We start from the raw sequence: 20,069 nt of genomic DNA, 5'->3' as shown, positions 1-20,069 counted from the left end.
TATTTTAAAGAATGTTGGTAACCGAAAACCCTTGGTCCCCATTGGCTTCTATTGTATGGGCACAAAACCAATGCAAGTCAATGGGGACCAACGGTTACCAACATTCTTCAAATGATCTTCTTTTGTGTTCTGCAGAAGAAAGAAAGTCATACAGATTTGAAATGAAAAGAAGGTGAGTAAATGGCAACAGAATTTTCATTTTTGGGTAAACTATCCCTTGCAATGTGTTGCAATGTTTCTATGAAGGCAAATTTTCTCGAAGGTCTCTTTTTTTGGTTTAACTGGTATGTCATTTAGAAAGAACCCCTTCCTTTCTCATACAGTTATACATAAACGTAAAAAATATGAGTGGTTTGTTATATTGTTTCTGACTGTACTTAACTTCCTGTAACCTCTGTAGTCTGACTGACACAATTAAACCCCATTTCCTCCTCACAATTATTTATCATAAGACGATTATTTTCTCTTATCTCATTTAGAACATAAGCAATGCGTACAAAAGCACACAAGTGTCACATGTGCCAGCACAGCTTTGGTGTTGTGCAGTATGAATAAGCCTGTCCAGCGGCAGATTTTTTGTTACCTGTCACACATCGACGCATGTCCGGGCCCAGTTCCATGTTGTCCGGGCAGGCACACGTGTACTTGGGTGAGTGGTCTGTGATTTGAGGTGCTCTGAGGCACAGATATTCACATCCTCCGTTGGGCAAACTGCCAATGTTACAGGTGTCTGGAGCTGCAACGAAGCATGATTAAATTAGTGAGGTACAGCTGGAATGACTGCAATGGAGAAATGTATTACACCTGGACTGTTTGAGTTTCCTAAATAGCTTTCATGTAAATATCAGATTTACCATATAGCATGAATTAGTTGGTATGGGGGATTTGCACTAAACCATTACAGAACAAGAAATATGCTCATGGATGCATTTCCTTGTAAAGGGTTGATGACAGTATAGATTTCATATATACCTAGATGTTACACAGAACTGTGGACAGGCATTTGGCATAGATGTTATATTGTCACTGGAGCATAGTATACTGTACACTGATGCAGTATTAATGACTCCTATGATTATTAGCAGTATAATCACAATAATTTAAAGTACACTGTTATTATAAGAGTTTTGTGTTAGGCTCTTTTAAACAGGGGTCACAGAGATGGACAACTGATTTTCTAGGAACAGTAAAACATTGTCATCAGCATTGTAGTGAACTAACACTGTGTAATGAATATGAAATGGACGTGTTCAGTCAAAAAGTAAAAAATATGAAAAATCTGACTAAAACATGTATTTTTCCATTTCATGTAATAGTGTCTCATTTTAAGCTATTGCTATAGTAATAGTTTCTACAGTAATATGGAAATAAAAAATAATTCTGTATATTTTACTCACCGTCAATTCATTCCTAACCTTAAACTTGCTTTCATCCGTAATGTAAATTATCATAGCCACTTTTCCCTTCTAATGTAAGGACTGAAATGGCTAAATAGCCCTTAAAAGTGGTTCATATTACTTTCCTTGACTTTTGAAGCCAGACGATGTGGCTTTGTGTGAGAAAAAAATTCATCTGAAGGTAACCCACTTTCAAAAAAACCCCTTTTGTGCTCCACGGTAGCAAGAAGGTAATAAGTTTGGGTGAGCATATGACAGAATTTTCATTTTTGGAAGAATTTTCAATTCAAGAAACATTCTTCAGTCATGAAATCGTGTTTCTGAGGCATGCACAGCTGATTAATATTAATACACCCTCTGCGGCTGGATTTCATTCTCATCATTTCTTGTTGAGCGCAAGTGTGTTTTCCTGCTTCCGTTTGCATTTTCAGAGCAACACGTTTAATTCTTTGATTTAGATTTAAATAGCGCTTCTTATTTATTAATGCAAAGTGGCTGTACATTGGTTTGGCTGGCACGCTGCACATGGTCTGTTTGTAATGAAATGACGAAAACAAAGGTTGGAAAACTGCACACACTTCTGTTCTCATTTTCTCAGCCTGTCTCTAGATGAGAAATTCATCATAACTGCTATTTAATGATGAGCCACCGTTTCTTGGTGGAAAAACAGAGTCAGCATAGATTTGCCTCTAATCATTATAACAATGGTAAAATATGACACTGACAGGATGAAAATGATATAGTTCATGCTCTGTTTCTTTGAGAGGCATTAACAGAAAAAGCTCATGTGATATGGGGTTTTAAGGCATTACAACACTTATCGCTGCAGCGCAATAGACTAAATGATATCAGAAGGCCAGCTATTTCTCTATTAACAGATGCTGAATCATAAGTAGTGACAAATGAATGATAGTGTTTGGGAGGTGTACGCGGAACACGGTAACCGACCAGTTATCGGTTATTAAAAAAGCTTGACTGTTTTACACTAGCTCAACTACACTGTAAAAAAAGGATTTTTGCTGCTTGTCCAATTTTATTAATATAAATAAGTTACATTTTGGTAAAATTTGGTCACAACACGATTTTTTCATGTTCAGTTACGGTACGTAAATTAATCCATTCATGTTGGCACTACATAAATCATTTGTGTTGTGTTAACATATAATTGTTACAGCTAGGCAGAGGATGTATATTTCCCAGCATGCTTTATGCAAGACTGTATTTTAAGAGTTATTTTCTTAATTAAGTGTTGTTTTATGTGTTTTTCAGTAAAGAAAAACACTTGTTAGTGTTTAATGTTCATTTATCTTCGAGATTTAGAGGAGTTTTTCATATTCTTCAGTTTTGTGGTTACCATTGTTGCCAAAGCGTTGCCTTTGCTTAGGTAGTGGGCGGTTACATGTTTAAATTTGAATTTCTGTTAAGCTCTGTTAACTTAATATCTTGTTAGAGATAAAAGAACATTTTATGTCATATTAACTTAAAACATTTATGTTGAGAACGTTAAATGAAAGTATGAAACATTAACATATAAAAACCGTGTTTGTTTAACAAACATAAATTTGGCAACTTGAACATAATGAAATTATGGTTAGGAAACATCATTTTATTATGTGCAACCGATGTACGTCATTTTTTCATGTTAATCCAACAGATTATTTTTCAGTGTACTGAAACTGACATTAATGAAAATGTAGAAAAGTAAACAATGTTGCTATTTTGAATGATTTTAAGATCTGTGCTAAATAACTTGCAGACAAACATGATTCTGGTTTGAAAGCACTTATGAAATGACTCTAAATGAAGTGTATTCTGGTGTGATGTCTGACCTGTGGGCTGCCTGAGCTCGTGGAATACCACCACATCAAGTGGGTTGTTGAGATGTTGAGCCAGCATAGCCACATCATGTCCTGTCAGCCGGTTAACGCTGTAGATAGCCTCATCCTCCAAGTCTGTCCAGTAAACCCGGTCCTGTGAGAACAAACAGGATGTAAGATCTGTACAGACATGAGATATGCATTTTTTTTCCTTTTGAACATTTTTTTTAATGGACTTCCTCAAACAACCGTAACACTCTCTCTGACCCAAACTAAAACAAAGCAATTTCAAAAACAGTAATTGATTTAATAGTAAGAAACCTCTACATGAATGATTAATTTACTCTGCACAGTGGAAAAAGCAAGTAATATTAGTATTAGGCATCTTAACATGTTCTTTGTAAAACAAAGTTTACATTTATGCATTTGGGCAGACAATTTTATCCAAAGCAATTTATAGTGCATTCAAGCTATACAATATTTCAGAATGTGCTTTGCTTTCCCTGGAAACTGAACCCACAGTTTTTTCACTGCTAATGTAATGCTCTATTAGTTGAGATACAACAAAATGTTTATTAGGATTAGTAAAATGTTAATGTAATGTTTTGATATAGATGGAGCGTTCATCTCATTTGAATGTAAATGATTGTATACATAATAGTGCAAAATAAAAGTACACAATTGCGTGGCATATTCTCGAATAAATTCCTGCATGCACCTTTAAAGGTCCAGTGTATGAAATTTAGCAGCATTTAGTGGTGAGGTTGCGAATTGCAACTTAATGGTGCACTCCACCGCTCACCCCTCCCATTCGAAGCACTACGGTGGCTGACACAGAACTAAGATGTTGTCACATTTTTGCTTCTTTGCAGAAGGATATAACATATTTACAAAATGTGCTCTGTAGAGCAGGTTGTCCATTTAGGGCTACTGTAGAATCAACATGGTGAATTCCACATAAGGGGAGCCGCAGTGTATGTAGACAGAAATAGCTCATTCTAAGGTAATAAACACACAACGCTTCATTATTAAAGGTCTTTATACACCTCTGAAGACATAGTTATGAATATCATATTGCATTTCTGTCAATAGATACTCCTTAATCTTCCGCATGTGCTGCTTAACCGATGTGGGGAGAAGCTGTTGTCATGAAACAATGGTAAATACAGGTGTATGAGATGCAAAAAATAAAGAAAAACACCATGAGCAAACGTGTTATTTGAAAGGACACATAGTACAGTATATACAGTACTGTATATATACATGTGTAGTTGACAAATATACCGTACATGTGGTGTGACATAGCAAAAATTAAGAAAACAAACTGTTAATAATATATGATTTTATATTATTAATATTAATATTAAATATAAATAGCATAAGAGAGATTTTTTTTATTTTAGCTGTCACACCATAGGAAACATTTACGGTATATATTTCAACAGATCCATAAAAAAACAAGGATCTTCGCAGAGAAATACAAAAAAATTAAAACCTCCAGTGTGTGTATTCATTTAGATCTTAAAGGTTTTTCATCAGACTAATTAAAGCCTGCCGAAAATCTCTCTTTTGTATCTACCTCCTACATGAGCCTGAAAGCACGATCTCAGCTTTCTGACAATGCCGCTTTCAACATTCAGCTCGCTTTTCCGTCGCTCTCTGCCTTCTCTGATCACTCCTTATCAGCCGCTACAGAAATATTGCAAATATGCATGGAGAGATGGGCTGTTACCATGACAACCCGAGATTCATCTCCTTTAGAAACGGATGAGGAAATGGATGAGGAAGGTCGTGGGGGGGCGGTCTTAGGCTAACAAAAGAAAAAGATTCGGAAAGAACAGGAAGAATAGGACACAGAGGAAGGATAGAAAGAACTGCGCATTCCCGTGTGAGGCTCTTTCTTTCCGAATATTAGGGGATGTTTACAGACCTACGCGCTTTGGAAAGGTCAGGCTGCTGGGTCCCTGTGGAGCTTTTGCCGGTGGTGGCTTTTTGGTACAAATACTCGCTTCAATTTCGGCTGCGTTGTAGCCCTCAGCCAAGCACCTGCTATGAGGCCGCAATATCTGATCTAGATAACTGCTTTGATCTATAACAGGCAGCAGGATTCACGACTGAAATTTGTAATCCTTTAGTGAAGGTGGCATCTTTATTAAAACGTTTAATCTCAGTCCTCACTTCGCTCAAGACTGCGGAAACGTCCCTTTGGGGTTGGATTTGTCTCTGATATTTCGCATGCTGCCCACTAACCAATTAAATGGCGTGAAGGATAGGTTATGCGGGAACGGAAGCGTCAGACTGTTTTATGAGAAAGGGCCACGTAAAGGTCACTCATAGGTTCAGATATGAGTAACGAACAAAAAAATCCTGAGAAAACATCATCTAGTCATTTTAATTTCAATCAGCTCCCACGAGGAAATGTGTGCGTGATTAAAAACACAGAAACTTGACTATAAATGTCTATTTCTATGAGAAATTAGACAATAATGCAACAAAATAATGAAAGAACTCTCCCACCAAACACTAAGACGCATGCTTGTGTTACTTTCTTCATTAAAATACACCTTCATGTTCTTCGGCACATCCGCAACACACACATGAGAGTAAAATACAAGCTTCAATAGACAAGCGGTCAACTTGAGCAGTCGCTGTGAACCACCTTCAGGGCTACTGTCTCCGTGACCTTTCATTTCTCATGGCAATTGTAAAGAATGAAGAAAACACATTGTTTCCTTTTTCTAGGGCTTGGCCTCTGGGTGCCCCCACACTGAGCTGTCTCATCAACTGGCCTGATGGAGGGCAATAGGTGATCTACAGTCTGGACCGGGTCCTGCCTTCAGGTGACTTAGGAACTGCCAAATATAAAGGCTTTTTAATTTGGTTTGTGTTTTTGGCTCCTGTAAGCCACACTTAGCTATTTAGCACCTGGGCAGAGCTACTGTCTCACAGTGAGCCTGCTGGTTTCCACTACACCCATGTTGACATTCATGCTGGAGCTTAGTTCACCAAAAAGCTGTCATCATTTATTTACCCTTATGTCGTTCAGAGAAAGACATTTTAACTGAGATACCTCTCAGTGGTTTTGTGCATACAATGGAAGTCAATGGGGTTCAATGTTGTTATACCGACATTCTTCAAAATATCTTCTTTTGTCATACAGAAAGAAAGTCATACAGGTTTGTAATGACATAAGAGTATTTATGGTATGAGTACTTGCCTCAAACAGTGTCAGAGCAAAGGGATGGCCTAGATGATCCATGGATGACAGTAAAACTCTACGATTGTCTCCATTCAGGTCCACACTGGAGATAAGATGAAGTTTGGAGTCTACCCAGTAGAGTCGTCTACTAGACAGGTCTATAAAAAAAGAGAATGTTTAATGATATATACGTGGTGTTTCATAAAACATACAGTGTATATATAAAGTGCTTTAATTATATAATCAATGTAATATGAGTGTGAATCTATACGGTACAAATGAAAGCTCGATCAATGTCAAAAAATAACACAATGACAAAGGTCTCATAGATTTGCAAGGTCACTACTACTTTTCCCATTAAAAAAAACAATTTATTTCTGCCCAGATATAGCAATACTCAATTCCACTCAAGTGTCAATAACTTGTTTCTGTCCATCTAGCATAACGGCTTTTTCGAATGGTTTTCATTCTAAGCGAGTCATAGAAATGATGAAAATATTGACAGCGTTGCTTGAGCAATTCCATTTAGTTTTTCTTAAACTGACAGGTGATTGATGAAGAACAATGAGAGTGAATGATTCAAAGCCCTGTTGGCCACAGGAGACTGCTTTTCATTATTACCACTGATGTTTTTTATCTTTCTCACTTCTATTGTTTTTCTCACTCTCTTCTTGTTTTTCAGTTCATGTCTTACTCCCTTATAATGATGATCAGTTCAAGTAACTTGGCAAGCGCAACCTTCTCATGTCTTTCATTTCAGTGTGATTTACTTTGTTTTCCATTGAGTTGTTTCTCTTTTATCTGTTGTCTTTTCAGCTATTCTCCTGTGTCTGTTTTTCTGCTTTGACTACATTTGAAGATTTGAATACATTTGTTGTGAGTAAAGGAACTGAATTTCTAAACAAAACCGACGCTTTCAAATAGCATTTTACCGAGGGCGATGCCATTGGGCCACTCGATCCTCTCTGAGACCAGAACCTGCCGATCCACCCCGTTCATTCCGGCTTTTTCGATCTTAGCTTCTGTTCCCCAATCTGACCAGTACATGAACCTGTGGAAACAAAACATTTTTTTTGTGATCAGAGTTCCACTAGGCTTTACTGTAAATATTTTGTCTGCAAATTTTAATAAGACATTTTGAGTAAAACGTGTTTATGACAATGTATTTCTAAACAAACCGGCTGATGTTCAGGAGTTCTAGGCTTCCATGTTAAGTAAAGACCCAAGATGATTAAAAAAATGATTACCGGTAATGGTAAAAATATAAGGTAAAGGTAAAAAAACAAACCAGGTAAACCCTGAGATTGGCTAATACAATAAGTATTTGTTGAGTTTAAGTATTTAAGATTTTTATGTATGGTCATGCTTGCGTTTTAAGAAAAAATAAACTTTACATTTTCACTTTTCTTCATATTTACAAATGCCAAATGTACCCGCAATTACAGAACAACCCAGGTGGTGATGTCACTGTTTTCAAATCACAAATCTGTGACAGTACCCTGTAGAAGACAGCTTTACCCATCACAAATATGTGACAGTATGGTCAAAGCGGTTAATAAACACAGCAGGGGCACCCAAGCTGTAATGTCTTGTGAATAAAATGTGCATCAATTTTGTGGAAATCTTCCGAGTTCTGTGAGTGCAGATTCTAGTCAGGGTACAGATTAATTTTGTGCAAAGGAAAAAATACAGACCTAATGGTCTTAACTTTGACTCGCATCTCATGTCAAAAATTCAGGAGAAATAAGGTAAATGTATGCTTGTTAAATACTCTAAGAATTAAGTGGACATTTTACCCATAGGCAACAATTAGCTAATATGCAGACCAGCTTGAGACTCATTTGCATGTTTTTCATGCTCTTCTACTTCTGTAATCTGGTGAAAAGAGCCCTGAGGGGTTGGACTCATCACATCTGACGGCAGTCAAAGACAAACTGATAGTTATGAAGAGAAGGAACCTTGGTGTGTCGACATAGATCATGACTTATACTTCATATTCACATCACATTTACATTTTGGGAAGAATTCAAACTTTTAAATCAAATGTCATACAGTCACCATATTAATACTCTATGTTGCCTCGGGAAAACAAAGCCATTTTCTTGACATTGCAAGCACATCATCCATATAACATGGCAATAAAATAGCTAATAATAAATAACTGATTCTGAATATACCAATAAAAAAATGTTCTTGGCAAGACTGTAACCTTGCAGTGTTTTTTTTAAATCTGGCATGGTGCACAATCTGTATCACACACATCTTTGCTCTAAACAATTGCTCTTGAAAAAGCTTTCCACCTACCAAAATATGATTCAAATTTGCAGTTTATATATAAAAATGTAAGTTAATTCTTCGTATATTATAAAAGATCTTCATACATGTATTAAGTGACTGCATCCACTCTATTTTGGCTATCATAAATTAGCATTTCGATTTTTTTAAGCCAATTCTTGATTTTGACATCAGTGAAGTTGATGATTATGTACTTTTTGGCGTTACTCAAGTGTTTATTTGCAGGTAACATACCGAAAAAAGTATTACAAATAAAAAATACAAAAAACTACATTTTGTTTAACCCTACTTCCATAATGTGTGCAACTGAATGAAGGGGAAAGGCTCATTGTTTTTAATCATATAAATCTTACCCTTGTCTTGGGTCAAGAGCGATGGCACGTGGTTCCCCGAGCTCTGTGTCAACCAGCACCTTTCTCTTTTTGCCTTCGCTGGTCGCGACAGAAATGGTCTTGTGTCCAGAGTCGGTCCAGTAGATGTTCTTATGGATCCAGTCAACTGCTAAACCCTCTGGGGAATGTAGCGCAGAATCCACGAGTGTAATCTGTTCAGATGAATCACTGGCTTTGTTGATGAATGCGCTATAGAGCAAAAACACACACATAAACGCTGTCAACTCATGTTTATATATTTATTTTAAGCAGATGGTACATATATATTTATAAACAATCACAAGATATTAGATGCACAATTGACAAACCCAAGCAATGCTTATTAAAGAACAAACATAGGACGTCGTGGCTGTGATTTTTATCTGATTTCTAATAACCAAATGCTACAGCAACAATAAAAGCGGGTATGAATGCTCTAGGAAGCATGCTAAAAATATATCGTGCATATAACAGACTCTAATAAAGCGGCATTCATGGAAAAGCTCAACATCATTTAAATGTGATCTGTGATTGGTGATAATGTTTCAAAGAAAATTCAAGGCCTCTAAATTTAATATTTAACAACATTTGCAATGCATTTTACTTTGTTGACAAATTTAAAGGTAAATGACCTTCGGATGACCATGACCTTAAGGGGGTGTTGCAACGGTGTGTCCTGCATTCTGACTTCTTTACAATGTTAAACGTGCTGTCTTCTCATGCTTAACATGGTCAACTTGTCAACAAACGAGTTTGGCGTATTATGTAGTATTTCTGTGCTCTATACACTCCCCCAGTGATCGTACAGGTTTCGGAACAATTTTTCTTAGTCCCTTATTGGACAATTCTCCCGGAAAAGCACGCGGCACGCCCATGCGGCAGCAAGGAGAGCAGGAGAAGGAGCATGCGCAGACGTCACTTTCACTTGTGTGCAGGAGAGAGAGAGAGAGAGAGCATACGTTCGTGAAGTTCAGGTGTTTGTTTGTTCACTGCATTTGGTTGATGAATGTTATATAAACGGTGGATATAACGCTGGATTTGGAGATCGTTTTAAACTGATATATGGAGCCGTCCCAGTGCTAAAAGATGCCGGACATGAACCGCATGCGGCGAGTGAAACTGATGTCTGTGTTTTGTTGGCAATGGGTGTGCACGTGCTTTAGTTCAGCCTCCCCCTCCCCCCACACGCGCCGTATGCTTTCAGAAATAATCGTACAGCTGTATCTATCTTTTATAAATTTGATCAAACTAAATACTCTTCGAAGATACGAAGTATGCAATACTACTCGTATAGGTACTCAAGATTAATATGATATTGGCAGAAACCGCGTGTGTTAGGGCCGCTTTAAAGTCTAAATTGCTATTTGACTTTAGGATCACATTTTTAATGCTTCCACACCCTGGTGACATCCGCAAAAAATAGTTAAAACAAAACTACTAAACAAAACTACTAAAAACCAGGCCTACTTCTTCTTCAAAAAAAATCAGAGTTATCTCAGAGCTGGAACATGATATTTTGTTTAAATATTAAGACAAATATTATTTGTAATAAACTGCACTCATAAATTAGGAAAAATAAGATCAGGAACGTGTATAGCATGAAGGAAGCGATCTGAAGTACCTGAAGTGAGTCATAAGGACTGAGGCAGAATCTGCCGGCAAACATTTCTCTTGTGACTTGTTGGCTTGACTGGGAGCGTGACTATTAATAGGAACACGTTGATTCACCCATGTGACAAAATTAGAGAGAAAAAAGTTTGTACAAAAGAGCTTGGGAAGGATTCTGCTCTTAAAAAAAAAAAAAACGTGTTGAATTGTTGAATCCAATGTGATGAATCACTGAATGAAAGCCATTAAAAGTATAGACGGTTTAATCTTAACAACATAAACAAACATTACTGCGCATGCACACTTTTGTGACCCCAACTTAACTTCCGGTACACATTCACAAACAATAGAGTGCCTGTAGATTATTTCTGATAACAATCAAAAGAAACGGAGAAGAACCGTTACTTGTCTCTCCAATACTAAGACTCCGTGCTCACACCAGGACCAAACAATGATGTATTTGTTAAACAAGAGCAACAGATTGTCTCTATAATGGTTAGATCGTGACATCTTATACACAGCAGAAACATTACATCACATTAATGCATCATGAATCTAATGGGAATTAATCAAAGCAACACAAACAACATTAATATATCAAACTTTATTCAAAAACATGCCATGCCTGGCTTTAAACTATAAAGAGTCAATCCAGCTGGTGAACCAAGACTCGCTACGTAAACAACTTCCTACCGACAGAAACGGTCAAATCAATAATCGCACAACCCTCCAAACAGACAGATCAAAGCTGCTTTAAGTGATCTTCAGAACGGATTTTTAAAATGTGCTAAAATCATTGAGCCCTTTGAATCAATAGACCTCACTGGAGGTTTCAGCTGCATGACATCTACACTGTTTCATCCGTCTTTTTCTATCACACAAACCACCGATCCTAAGTTGCCATCACTCTTCTCCAGGGACTGCGCACATGCATTAAACCCCCTGCAGACACTTGAAAGCATCTCTTCTGAGGAGTTTATAATGTGATAATGAACTGTCGTACACCATCTTGACATGAGCCATCCTGAGGGGTGAAAAATGGGAAGCATTATTGTGGGGGTAAATTATGGAAAGCATATGGTGTGGCTGAGATGATTTAGAGATCTGATGTGACTCAGCCTCACAGGAAAGATATACACTTGAGAAATAAAGGACAAACATTGGTCAAGTTTTTCAGCTGCTGTTTTAGCACGGGGAGGCTGTGTGACAGGCCGGTGTTTGACTGATAAGAGGACTGTTAAATAGTTATTAGCGGTCGTGCAAGATTGCAAGACATTTTTGAGTGTCCTTCCGTAAGGACATCAATTTTCTAATTTTCCTGAGAAAAGTGATTTGTCTGTCAGAGTAAGACGGGTGAGACATTCTGCAGTACACCATTATCAAACACTTTGGCACGGGCACAAGGTGTTTTTGCCACTGTGAAGCACCAAAATGTTATTCTTTAAATTAAAGGCAATGCTGAAGTAAATTTCACCATCAGGATATCTTTAAATGCACAATGATATTCATTATTAAAATAATATTTTGTGTCAGTGTGCCAATTCAGTATCACGAGAGTATCTGAATATTAAACTGAACCATCTCTCAGCAGAACCTGAAAGTTTGCTAGATGTGTTTTATATTCAGTGTTCGACTTCTTACGTCTAATAACAAAACGTAAGCCGAGAAGGGACCTAAATTGTGGAACGATTTGCCCCCGTCTATTAGACAGGCTTCTTTGCTTTCTTCATTAAAATCACTTTTGAAAAATCATCCTTTCTCCTTGGCTTTTAAAACCTGATGTTGACATTTGGATTTTTTTTAGTGTATGTCATGTATCTATATCCAGTGTTGGGTAAGTTACACTGAAAAAGTAATTAATTACTAGTTACTAATTACATATTCAATAGTGTAATTAGATTACTGTACAAATTACTCTCTCCAAAAAGTATTTAGTTACTTATTACTAATTACTTTCTATATCCTATATCAACCTCGATTAGTTAAGTGATTCAAGGATAGGCATGAAAGGGCTCTTAATTCATTCAAATAAATAATATTAAACTACATAAAGTTCTCTTATTAACTGACCAAAGTATTACAAATGTGAGAATTATACATTAAAGCACGGATTTTAAAGTTAGACTTTTTTGATGTCAATTCCACTATTACACACACATATATTACACAAAGTATTTAGTTTAATTACATCAAAAGAAACTGTAATTAAATTACAGAAAAATAAGAGTAATCCCTTACTTTACTTTTTCAAGGGAAAAGTAATTAAATTACAGCAACTAATTACTTAGTAACTAGTTACACCCAACACTATATCCCATGTTTGTATAAGTTTTTATTTATTTATTTTTCTGTACAGCACTTTGGTCCACTTCGGTGGTTGTAAAGTGCTTTATAAATAAAGTTTGCTTGCTAATAAAGAGGAGATGACATCCGTCATTACTGAATGAATGTACAGCATTTCAATGTGTTGAGGAAGTGTTGAATGAGGAAGAATGTTTTGAAGAATGTTGGTAACTGGCACACATTCCATTGCATTGTTTTTGTAGAAAAGAATGGGTGCAGACGCTGTTCGGTTACCAACTTTCTTCAAAATATCTTCTTTTGTGTTCTGCAGTAGAAAGAAAGTCATACAGGTTTGAAATGACAAGAGGGTGAGGAAATGTTGACAGAATTTTCATTTTTGGGTGAACTGTCCCTTTAACTGATTTCCTTTCATTCATACTGTGTGGCCTCTTTGTGATTAAAATTGTTGACAGCAGCAAGAGTTTAAAATATCTCTGTAAAACCACATAAAACATAATATGCTTGAAAATGAAAATTGCATTAAATATTTATAGAATGCATTTTGTTTGAATTAAGGTTATTTCTCATCACCCACTGAAATGTTTTTAAAGTAAATTTCTTCCTTTAAGGGATTAGGTATATTCATTGGATAACAAGACAAACATTATGACTGAAGTTTTGATTCTGTTGGACTTAAAGCTCTTATCTCGTGTCAACATACTATTGCTACATACTTATTCTAATTTCTGATAGTACTTAGGACGTATAGTATGCAAAGTGGGATACAGGGTTGTTCTGATTATTGACTAACCAGAGGATAGAAGGTAGAAATGGCAAAGAGAATATTTATTTTCTGACAACTTTTGCCTCGCTTTTCAACACACAAGTCACACAAGACCCAGAGGAAACCAAGAGTATGTCTATTATGGGAACGTGCAAACAAACAAATCTGAGAAAATCTCCAGCAAGTCTACAGCAGCTGTTCTCATGCATCTCATGCTGAAAATCTTCAGCACTGCACTGTCTCCGCCCACTCCTATGATTAACACTTGTTATAAATTACCATCTTTAAGTAATGATTAAACAGCTGTTGAGCTGCATGATGTCAGACTGTACCTGAAGATCTTGCGATGAAAGAGGTCACACCAGTACATCTTATTGGTGTTAACGTCAACATCCAAGGCCACGGCATTCTTTAGGGTCGGCACTACCTGCGTGTAGTCCTTCTTCACCAGGTCAATGCGGCGGATCTCGTGGCGGTTAGTAAACATGAGGTACGGGCTCTTACCTATGAGGAAAATGGAAAAGGTTTCCATTAGTGACCGAGTGCTCAGTTCTTTAACTTTGGGCTAGTCATAACAAATGAGTCAGAAGAGCCTATCATCAAATGATATTTGGCCATTTTGAGAGATTTGTTAAAGGAACAGTTCACACAAAAAATGAAAATTGTGGCTTCATTTACTCACTCTCAAGTTGTTCCAAATCTGTATAAATGTCTTTGTTCTGATGAACACAGAGAAAGATATTTGGAAGAATGCTTGTAACCGAACAGTTCTTGGCCATCATTGACTACCATAGTAGGAAAATATTGCTTATAAACATGTTTGTTCTATGGAAAACAAAAAGAATATATTTTGAAGAATGTAGAAAAGCAAACAGTTCTGGGACACTTTTGACTACCATTGTAATTGGTCTCACTATGGTAGCCAATGGTGGCCAAGAACTGTTGGCTTACAAGCATTCATTTTATTTTTGAGTGAACTGTCCCTTTAACATCAGAAGACGTTTTACAAGTGCAAGGGAAAAATGCCAGACGAGACCACTTTAATATGTCAATTGTGTCTCTTTAACAACAGTAAGACTAAAGTGAGACTTGCTTAGGTCTCCTAAGAAAAATCTAGGCACAAATCTCCATTAGAATTTTAAAACATATCTCACCAATGCTACAAACGTTTCGCCGATCTGCCAAGATAACACATTTTGCAATCAATTTTGTTTTAAAAAGACCTCAAACATTTCTCAAAGAATACTTAAAAACGTTTCAAACTCTTACTGTCTGCATCTGAAGAATTCCAGATAAACCAACTTAGAAAAGGTTTTATACTGTATCTAAGAACTTCACAATTTTCTAATATTTTTGTCTTTTCCAGCTATTGAAAATATCATATTGCTTAACTGCTAGACAAAATGTGACACAATTGCAAATGGTCCGTTTGTGTTCAATACATTATCAGTGCATAGACGTGCAAATGCTCATTAACAGTGCAATGGTTCATAGTTTATTTATTAAGCTATACTGCAAATGTAATAAAAGCAAAACTATTCCAACACTTTAAAGTTTACTGTAAAACCAGCAATCTATTTAGATGGGTAAACACATTAGTGCATTCAGTCTAATACTCACATTATGTATAATTAGACAGACAAATACATGAAGAGCAATTATTCAACCGCATTCATTTCTGTGTGCATGATACAATCAAAAATGACCACATTTCTTCCTTGTTTTTTTATTTGCAGGTAACATATAACATTTGTATACATATATAGGTGTGTATGCAAATGTAATCTCACTCATGAACGCTTGTGTGTGATTCAAGTTTCTCTGGTATTGACGTGTGGCTGCAAAAAGTGTTTCCAGGAAATTGCCCACATGAGAGTGTAAGTGTGTGTATGCTTCCAGGCAGCTTAGTCACTGTGTTTCGGTGCTCAGTCATGCCAGCACAGACTATCACTGACCCCATTACTTTATCCTCTATATAGCAGCAAGGGCACTTTGCCTGAGTCACTCGGTTCCCCTCTGCCTCTCATGTATTCAATTGATATGGGTGTAATTCTTTTCCGACCTGTCTCACATTCACATAAAATGGCCAAGTTCCTGTGAAAAATTCAGTTCCCTAAAACTCTCAATTGTCCCCTTTGCATGCCCTCTATTATTCTTTCGTTGAGCTTTTCATCTCTAATAAGTTCCTGTCGTCCAGACGTTACATGGTCTGTATTACCCAATGCTAAATTGTTGTCTGTCTCCTGATAAATCATTTGTGGATTTTAGGTCCAAGTCAGTTTAGATGGTTGATCAGCTGGCGGGTGACCTGATATACTGTACAAGTTGAAACTTTAATTTATATATAACAGTTCAAAACACCATATAGATTACAGATTCATCAATATGTCATTGAAGAGGTATCTGTCAGCCGAGCCCTCCTGGAAAAAAAAGCTCACCATCCACAGACGGAGCGAAAGTGAAAAACAGAAGTGAGAGAGATTGAAGTGTGTGAGCGTAATGAGCAGCAGGTGCTGTGTGGTCGGATGTTGCTGTGAGTGTGCACTAAAAGCTCTGAGATTTGGCAGTGTTGAAGAGAGGCTGAGCGAAGCTGATAGATGGATCTGTGTCTCTGGTATTCTCCTCCTGCCTTCTTCCATCATCATTCATCTCTTACTCTTTTACGCTCGATCGAGCCAAAACCGAATGCTGTTTTCGCTGAGGCTCTGAGAGGTGGTGCTTGTGAGCAGGGCAGGTGGATGGAAAGCCCGTTCAGATTGTGCTGGAAGGAGAACATTTCCTTCACCTACACAGAAAGCCCTTATGAAGCACTGTGTTGTCAGCAAATATTTTCATTTTCGACACAGGTCAGGATTCAATCATATTACTCATCTGTCCGTGGTTATCAATTTTGGAAGGAGAGGAAGACAAAACGAGATGAATGAGAGAATGGAGGGGAGAAAATGTCATTTTCTGGCTTGAGCGGAGTTGCATCTCATTTAAATAACGTAACATACAGTGCAGACCATCTTTGGTTTCATGCAATTTCTTTTCAGAAAGTAACAAATCAGCACTTCTTGCATTACCATATGTGCCCATGAGATAATCGTTCTAAAGGTGATTCTACACTGGAAAAAAAACCTAATTGCTTTTTGTATTTTTGTCTTGTTTTATACTACAAGTATGAACAAAATCTTAAATCAAGATACATTTACATGAGAAGCAAAGTGATCCAAGTTCACCTATTGAAAAAAAATATATAGTATATAAGATATAGAATATAAAAAAGTAAGTAAAAGATTAAAGAACAAGCAAATATTTCTGCCAATGGGGTAAGAAAAATAAACATGAATTAAGGACTTAAATGGGACATTTCATGAAAATCTGACTTTTTCAATGTTTAAGTGCTATAATCGGGTGTCTGGTGCATCTACCAACTCAGAAAACGTGAAAAATGACAATCCAGTAACTTTGTTTACATGAGCCTCTCTGCAAGCCTGTGAGAAAACGAGCCGTTCAGATTTCGCTCGCTTTCTGACGTAGGTAGTCGTTCTTATTATAATATTACCGCCCCCTTTTCTGAACGTGTCCACCCATGGCAGCGACATATGTGAATTAGTTCCGACACCATGGCAAAAGTAAGCAAAGCAGAGCAAAGCATGCTAAGTGTTCTGTTGTTGGCTGCACAGAGCAGCACAGAACACTGTTCCCAGCCTGACAGGAGAGCAATGGATTTATTTTGTTTTCAATGGAAATCCACCACACTGAACGAGGCAAAGCTGCAAATAAAGACATTGTAAGTACCGTTATTTTTTAAGTAAGACCTCAGGGACCTGTGTCAACTTAAAAGTAGGTAAAACGTCATTGTGAAACGTTTGTCCGTTCACGCAAAGAAAACAATGTGTATGGCTTGTAAACACGCAACGGGATTGTCCTGTGTAACGTTACTTTCACTTAGAGAAAACGCGATGCGTTTGTCTTGAGTATCTTCACTTATAGAAAGCAGTGTGTATGGTCTGTAAACACGCGACCGGTTTGTCATGGGTAATTTCGCATGTAGAAAACATGACGCCTTTGTTAGGAGTCTGTTCGCTTTTAGGAAACAATGTGTTTGGTGTTTAAAGACAGAAAGCGTTTCTCATTCGCTTTATGTGACCCTTCTTTTGTCGATGGAAGCACAGGCTCTCTAAGCCCTGGCTGAGTTTTCTGTGAAAAGGGGGCGGAGACTAGCAGCTCATTTGCACTTAAAGAGACACACACCAAATCAGCGCATTTCTGCTCACATGCAATACTGGGCAATTAGGGCATGGTATAATAAAAGATTTGCGGTGTATTTTGAGGTGAAACTTCACAGACACATTCTGTGGACCCCTAAGATTTATATTACATTTGTGTAAAAGTAGAAAGAAACCTCTCCTTTAACAAAAAGGTAAAACTTAATTAAAGTATATTTTTCTTGTCTTTTCAGTATAAAAATTGTATTGAATGTACTACACTGCAAAAAATGCATTTCTTACTAAGCATCGTTGTCCTGTTTTCCAGAACAAATAAAAAAATTCTTAAATCAAGAAATATGAACTTATTATGATATATTAATATAAATATATAAAATAAAAACAATGCCAATGGGGTACGAAAAAAGTTAAAAAAAAGTCCAGTAACTAATTCAAGATTTTTTTTGCTTGTTTTAAACAAACGTACTTAATTCTTATATTTTCTTTCATAAAACCAGACTACATATCTTAGGTCATTTTTCTTGTCAAGTAATTTAAGAATTTTAGATATTTGTACTAGAAAACAAGACAAAAATGCTAAGTAAGAAATTCATTTTTTGAGAGTAGAGTAGACTTGAAAGCACGAACTGAAAGCATAAGCGTATGTTTCAACCTTAGAGACAAAGGCATATAAAACCAAATGTATTGTGAAAGGAAATAAAAGTTCAAACAGTCTTGAAGTGATTATTTGAAGAAGAAATGTGAAAATATTGATAGTTTCCAACCAGGTTTCAATCAAACCCTTTATTTTTAACGTTTCCTCTGCTATCCGTCACCTAAATGCGACATCAGCCGGAACGGAATAAATGTGACACTTCCTTCCCGAAAACAACACGCTCCCAACGCGCGTAACATTTCCTCCACAAGCTGTTCCACACAACAGACAGGCATCACCTTATTGGCTGACACCCAGCGTGTGGAGCGGAGACAGCGTGAAACAGTTTCATCAGTTTCTATCCACGGAGTCACAGACAGGAAGTGATGCGAGGGGAAAAACAGGTGGGAGCAAAGCCACAAAGACGATCAAATGACGGGTGCGCGTGTGAGATCTTGACTGACGAGTAACAATAGAAAGAGACAGACATCCCTGTGCAAGTCATTTCCCATAAGCCCCTCTGTCATGTCACTCTCCTGAGTTTTCATTAAGGCTGAATTACACGGCTCAGATTCGCTTACAGCTGTCTCAGCTACATACAGTACATCAGGCCAGAGTGACCTCATGCTCTAATGAGAGTATGTGACAGGCCTATCTCAGAGCTGGAAGCGTATGACACCCATCCTGCAATATACGGAGTTCTCAAAACGTTTGACCATTGATTTTTAAATATAATTTCAGCTGAACATCATATAAAACATGACAGCATTTAAAATAACTATTCATTCATGTTAAAAAAAATGTGAGACCACCTGTTGCCATGGAAAATGTATAAATGTAATGTCAATAAACTCAATATATTGTAAATGTAATCTATAGTGTCTTTTATTTGCATTATTTGTCTCCTCAAATCTAAACAAAGCAATTACGTTCATTACCAAGAGGTAGAAGAATACAAAATCCAGATCTTGGATGCTGCCTCAGGGAGGCTTATCATCCAGTCAATATCTCATATAAAAAGACATCGTCTCTTTTGTTGCGTTTGGCAGCTGGTTAAAGAATACAAACCAGAACGTGAGTGAAATTGCTCTGCCCATGCCGGGCTGGTTTACTAACAGGGTGACCGTACGTTCTCTGTCCTCTATATTCATATCACGAGTCATTATATCTCGTATTGGGACCCAAAGGTCATATTTGCAGTTACCATTGTGTCTGAAAAATGGTTTTCATGCCCAGAAAACTAAAGTCTGGGCGAACCGCACACAAAAACACCTCCCCAACCTTATCTGTAATGTGCCTCGGCCTGATACGCTTAAAAGGGGCTCTGGAAAAAAGACGAGTTATTTATTTTGCATTTTGAAAGATATACCTGTGGCAAATGCGTCAAGCTATTAAAACGATTTAATAGGTTTTCCGAGCATACCAAAAGGGGTGGAAATATGAAGTGTTGTTTAAAACATTTCGCTT

The 20,069-nt window shown here is 37.1% G+C and overlaps 1 protein-coding gene across 7 annotated transcripts in view; it reads right to left on the bottom strand.

The window, feature by feature from the left end:
- lrp8 (low density lipoprotein receptor-related protein 8, apolipoprotein e receptor) overlaps positions 1-20,069 on the bottom strand; it is a 177,174-nt gene that overhangs the window by 17,118 nt on the left and 139,987 nt on the right. For all 7 annotated transcript variants that reach the window (XM_057338736.1, XM_057338739.1, XM_057338738.1 and 4 more), the window contains exons 10-15: positions 14,087-14,258; positions 9,062-9,289; positions 7,346-7,464; positions 6,432-6,571; positions 3,227-3,368; positions 584-736 (exon numbers count right to left, since the gene is read on the bottom strand). In XM_057338736.1, coding sequence (XP_057194719.1) covers positions 584-736; positions 3,227-3,368; positions 6,432-6,571; positions 7,346-7,464; positions 9,062-9,289; positions 14,087-14,258 — 954 coding nt within the window. The remainder of the gene's footprint in view (positions 1-583; positions 737-3,226; positions 3,369-6,431; positions 6,572-7,345; positions 7,465-9,061; positions 9,290-14,086; positions 14,259-20,069) is intronic.

Source organism: Triplophysa rosa, linkage group LG7, assembly GCF_024868665.1.
Source record: "Triplophysa rosa linkage group LG7, Trosa_1v2, whole genome shotgun sequence".
NCBI lineage: Eukaryota > Metazoa > Chordata > Actinopteri > Cypriniformes > Nemacheilidae > Triplophysa > Triplophysa rosa.
The sequence above is the reverse complement of the archived record's forward strand: the minus strand, read 5'-3'. Positions and strand labels throughout refer to the sequence as shown.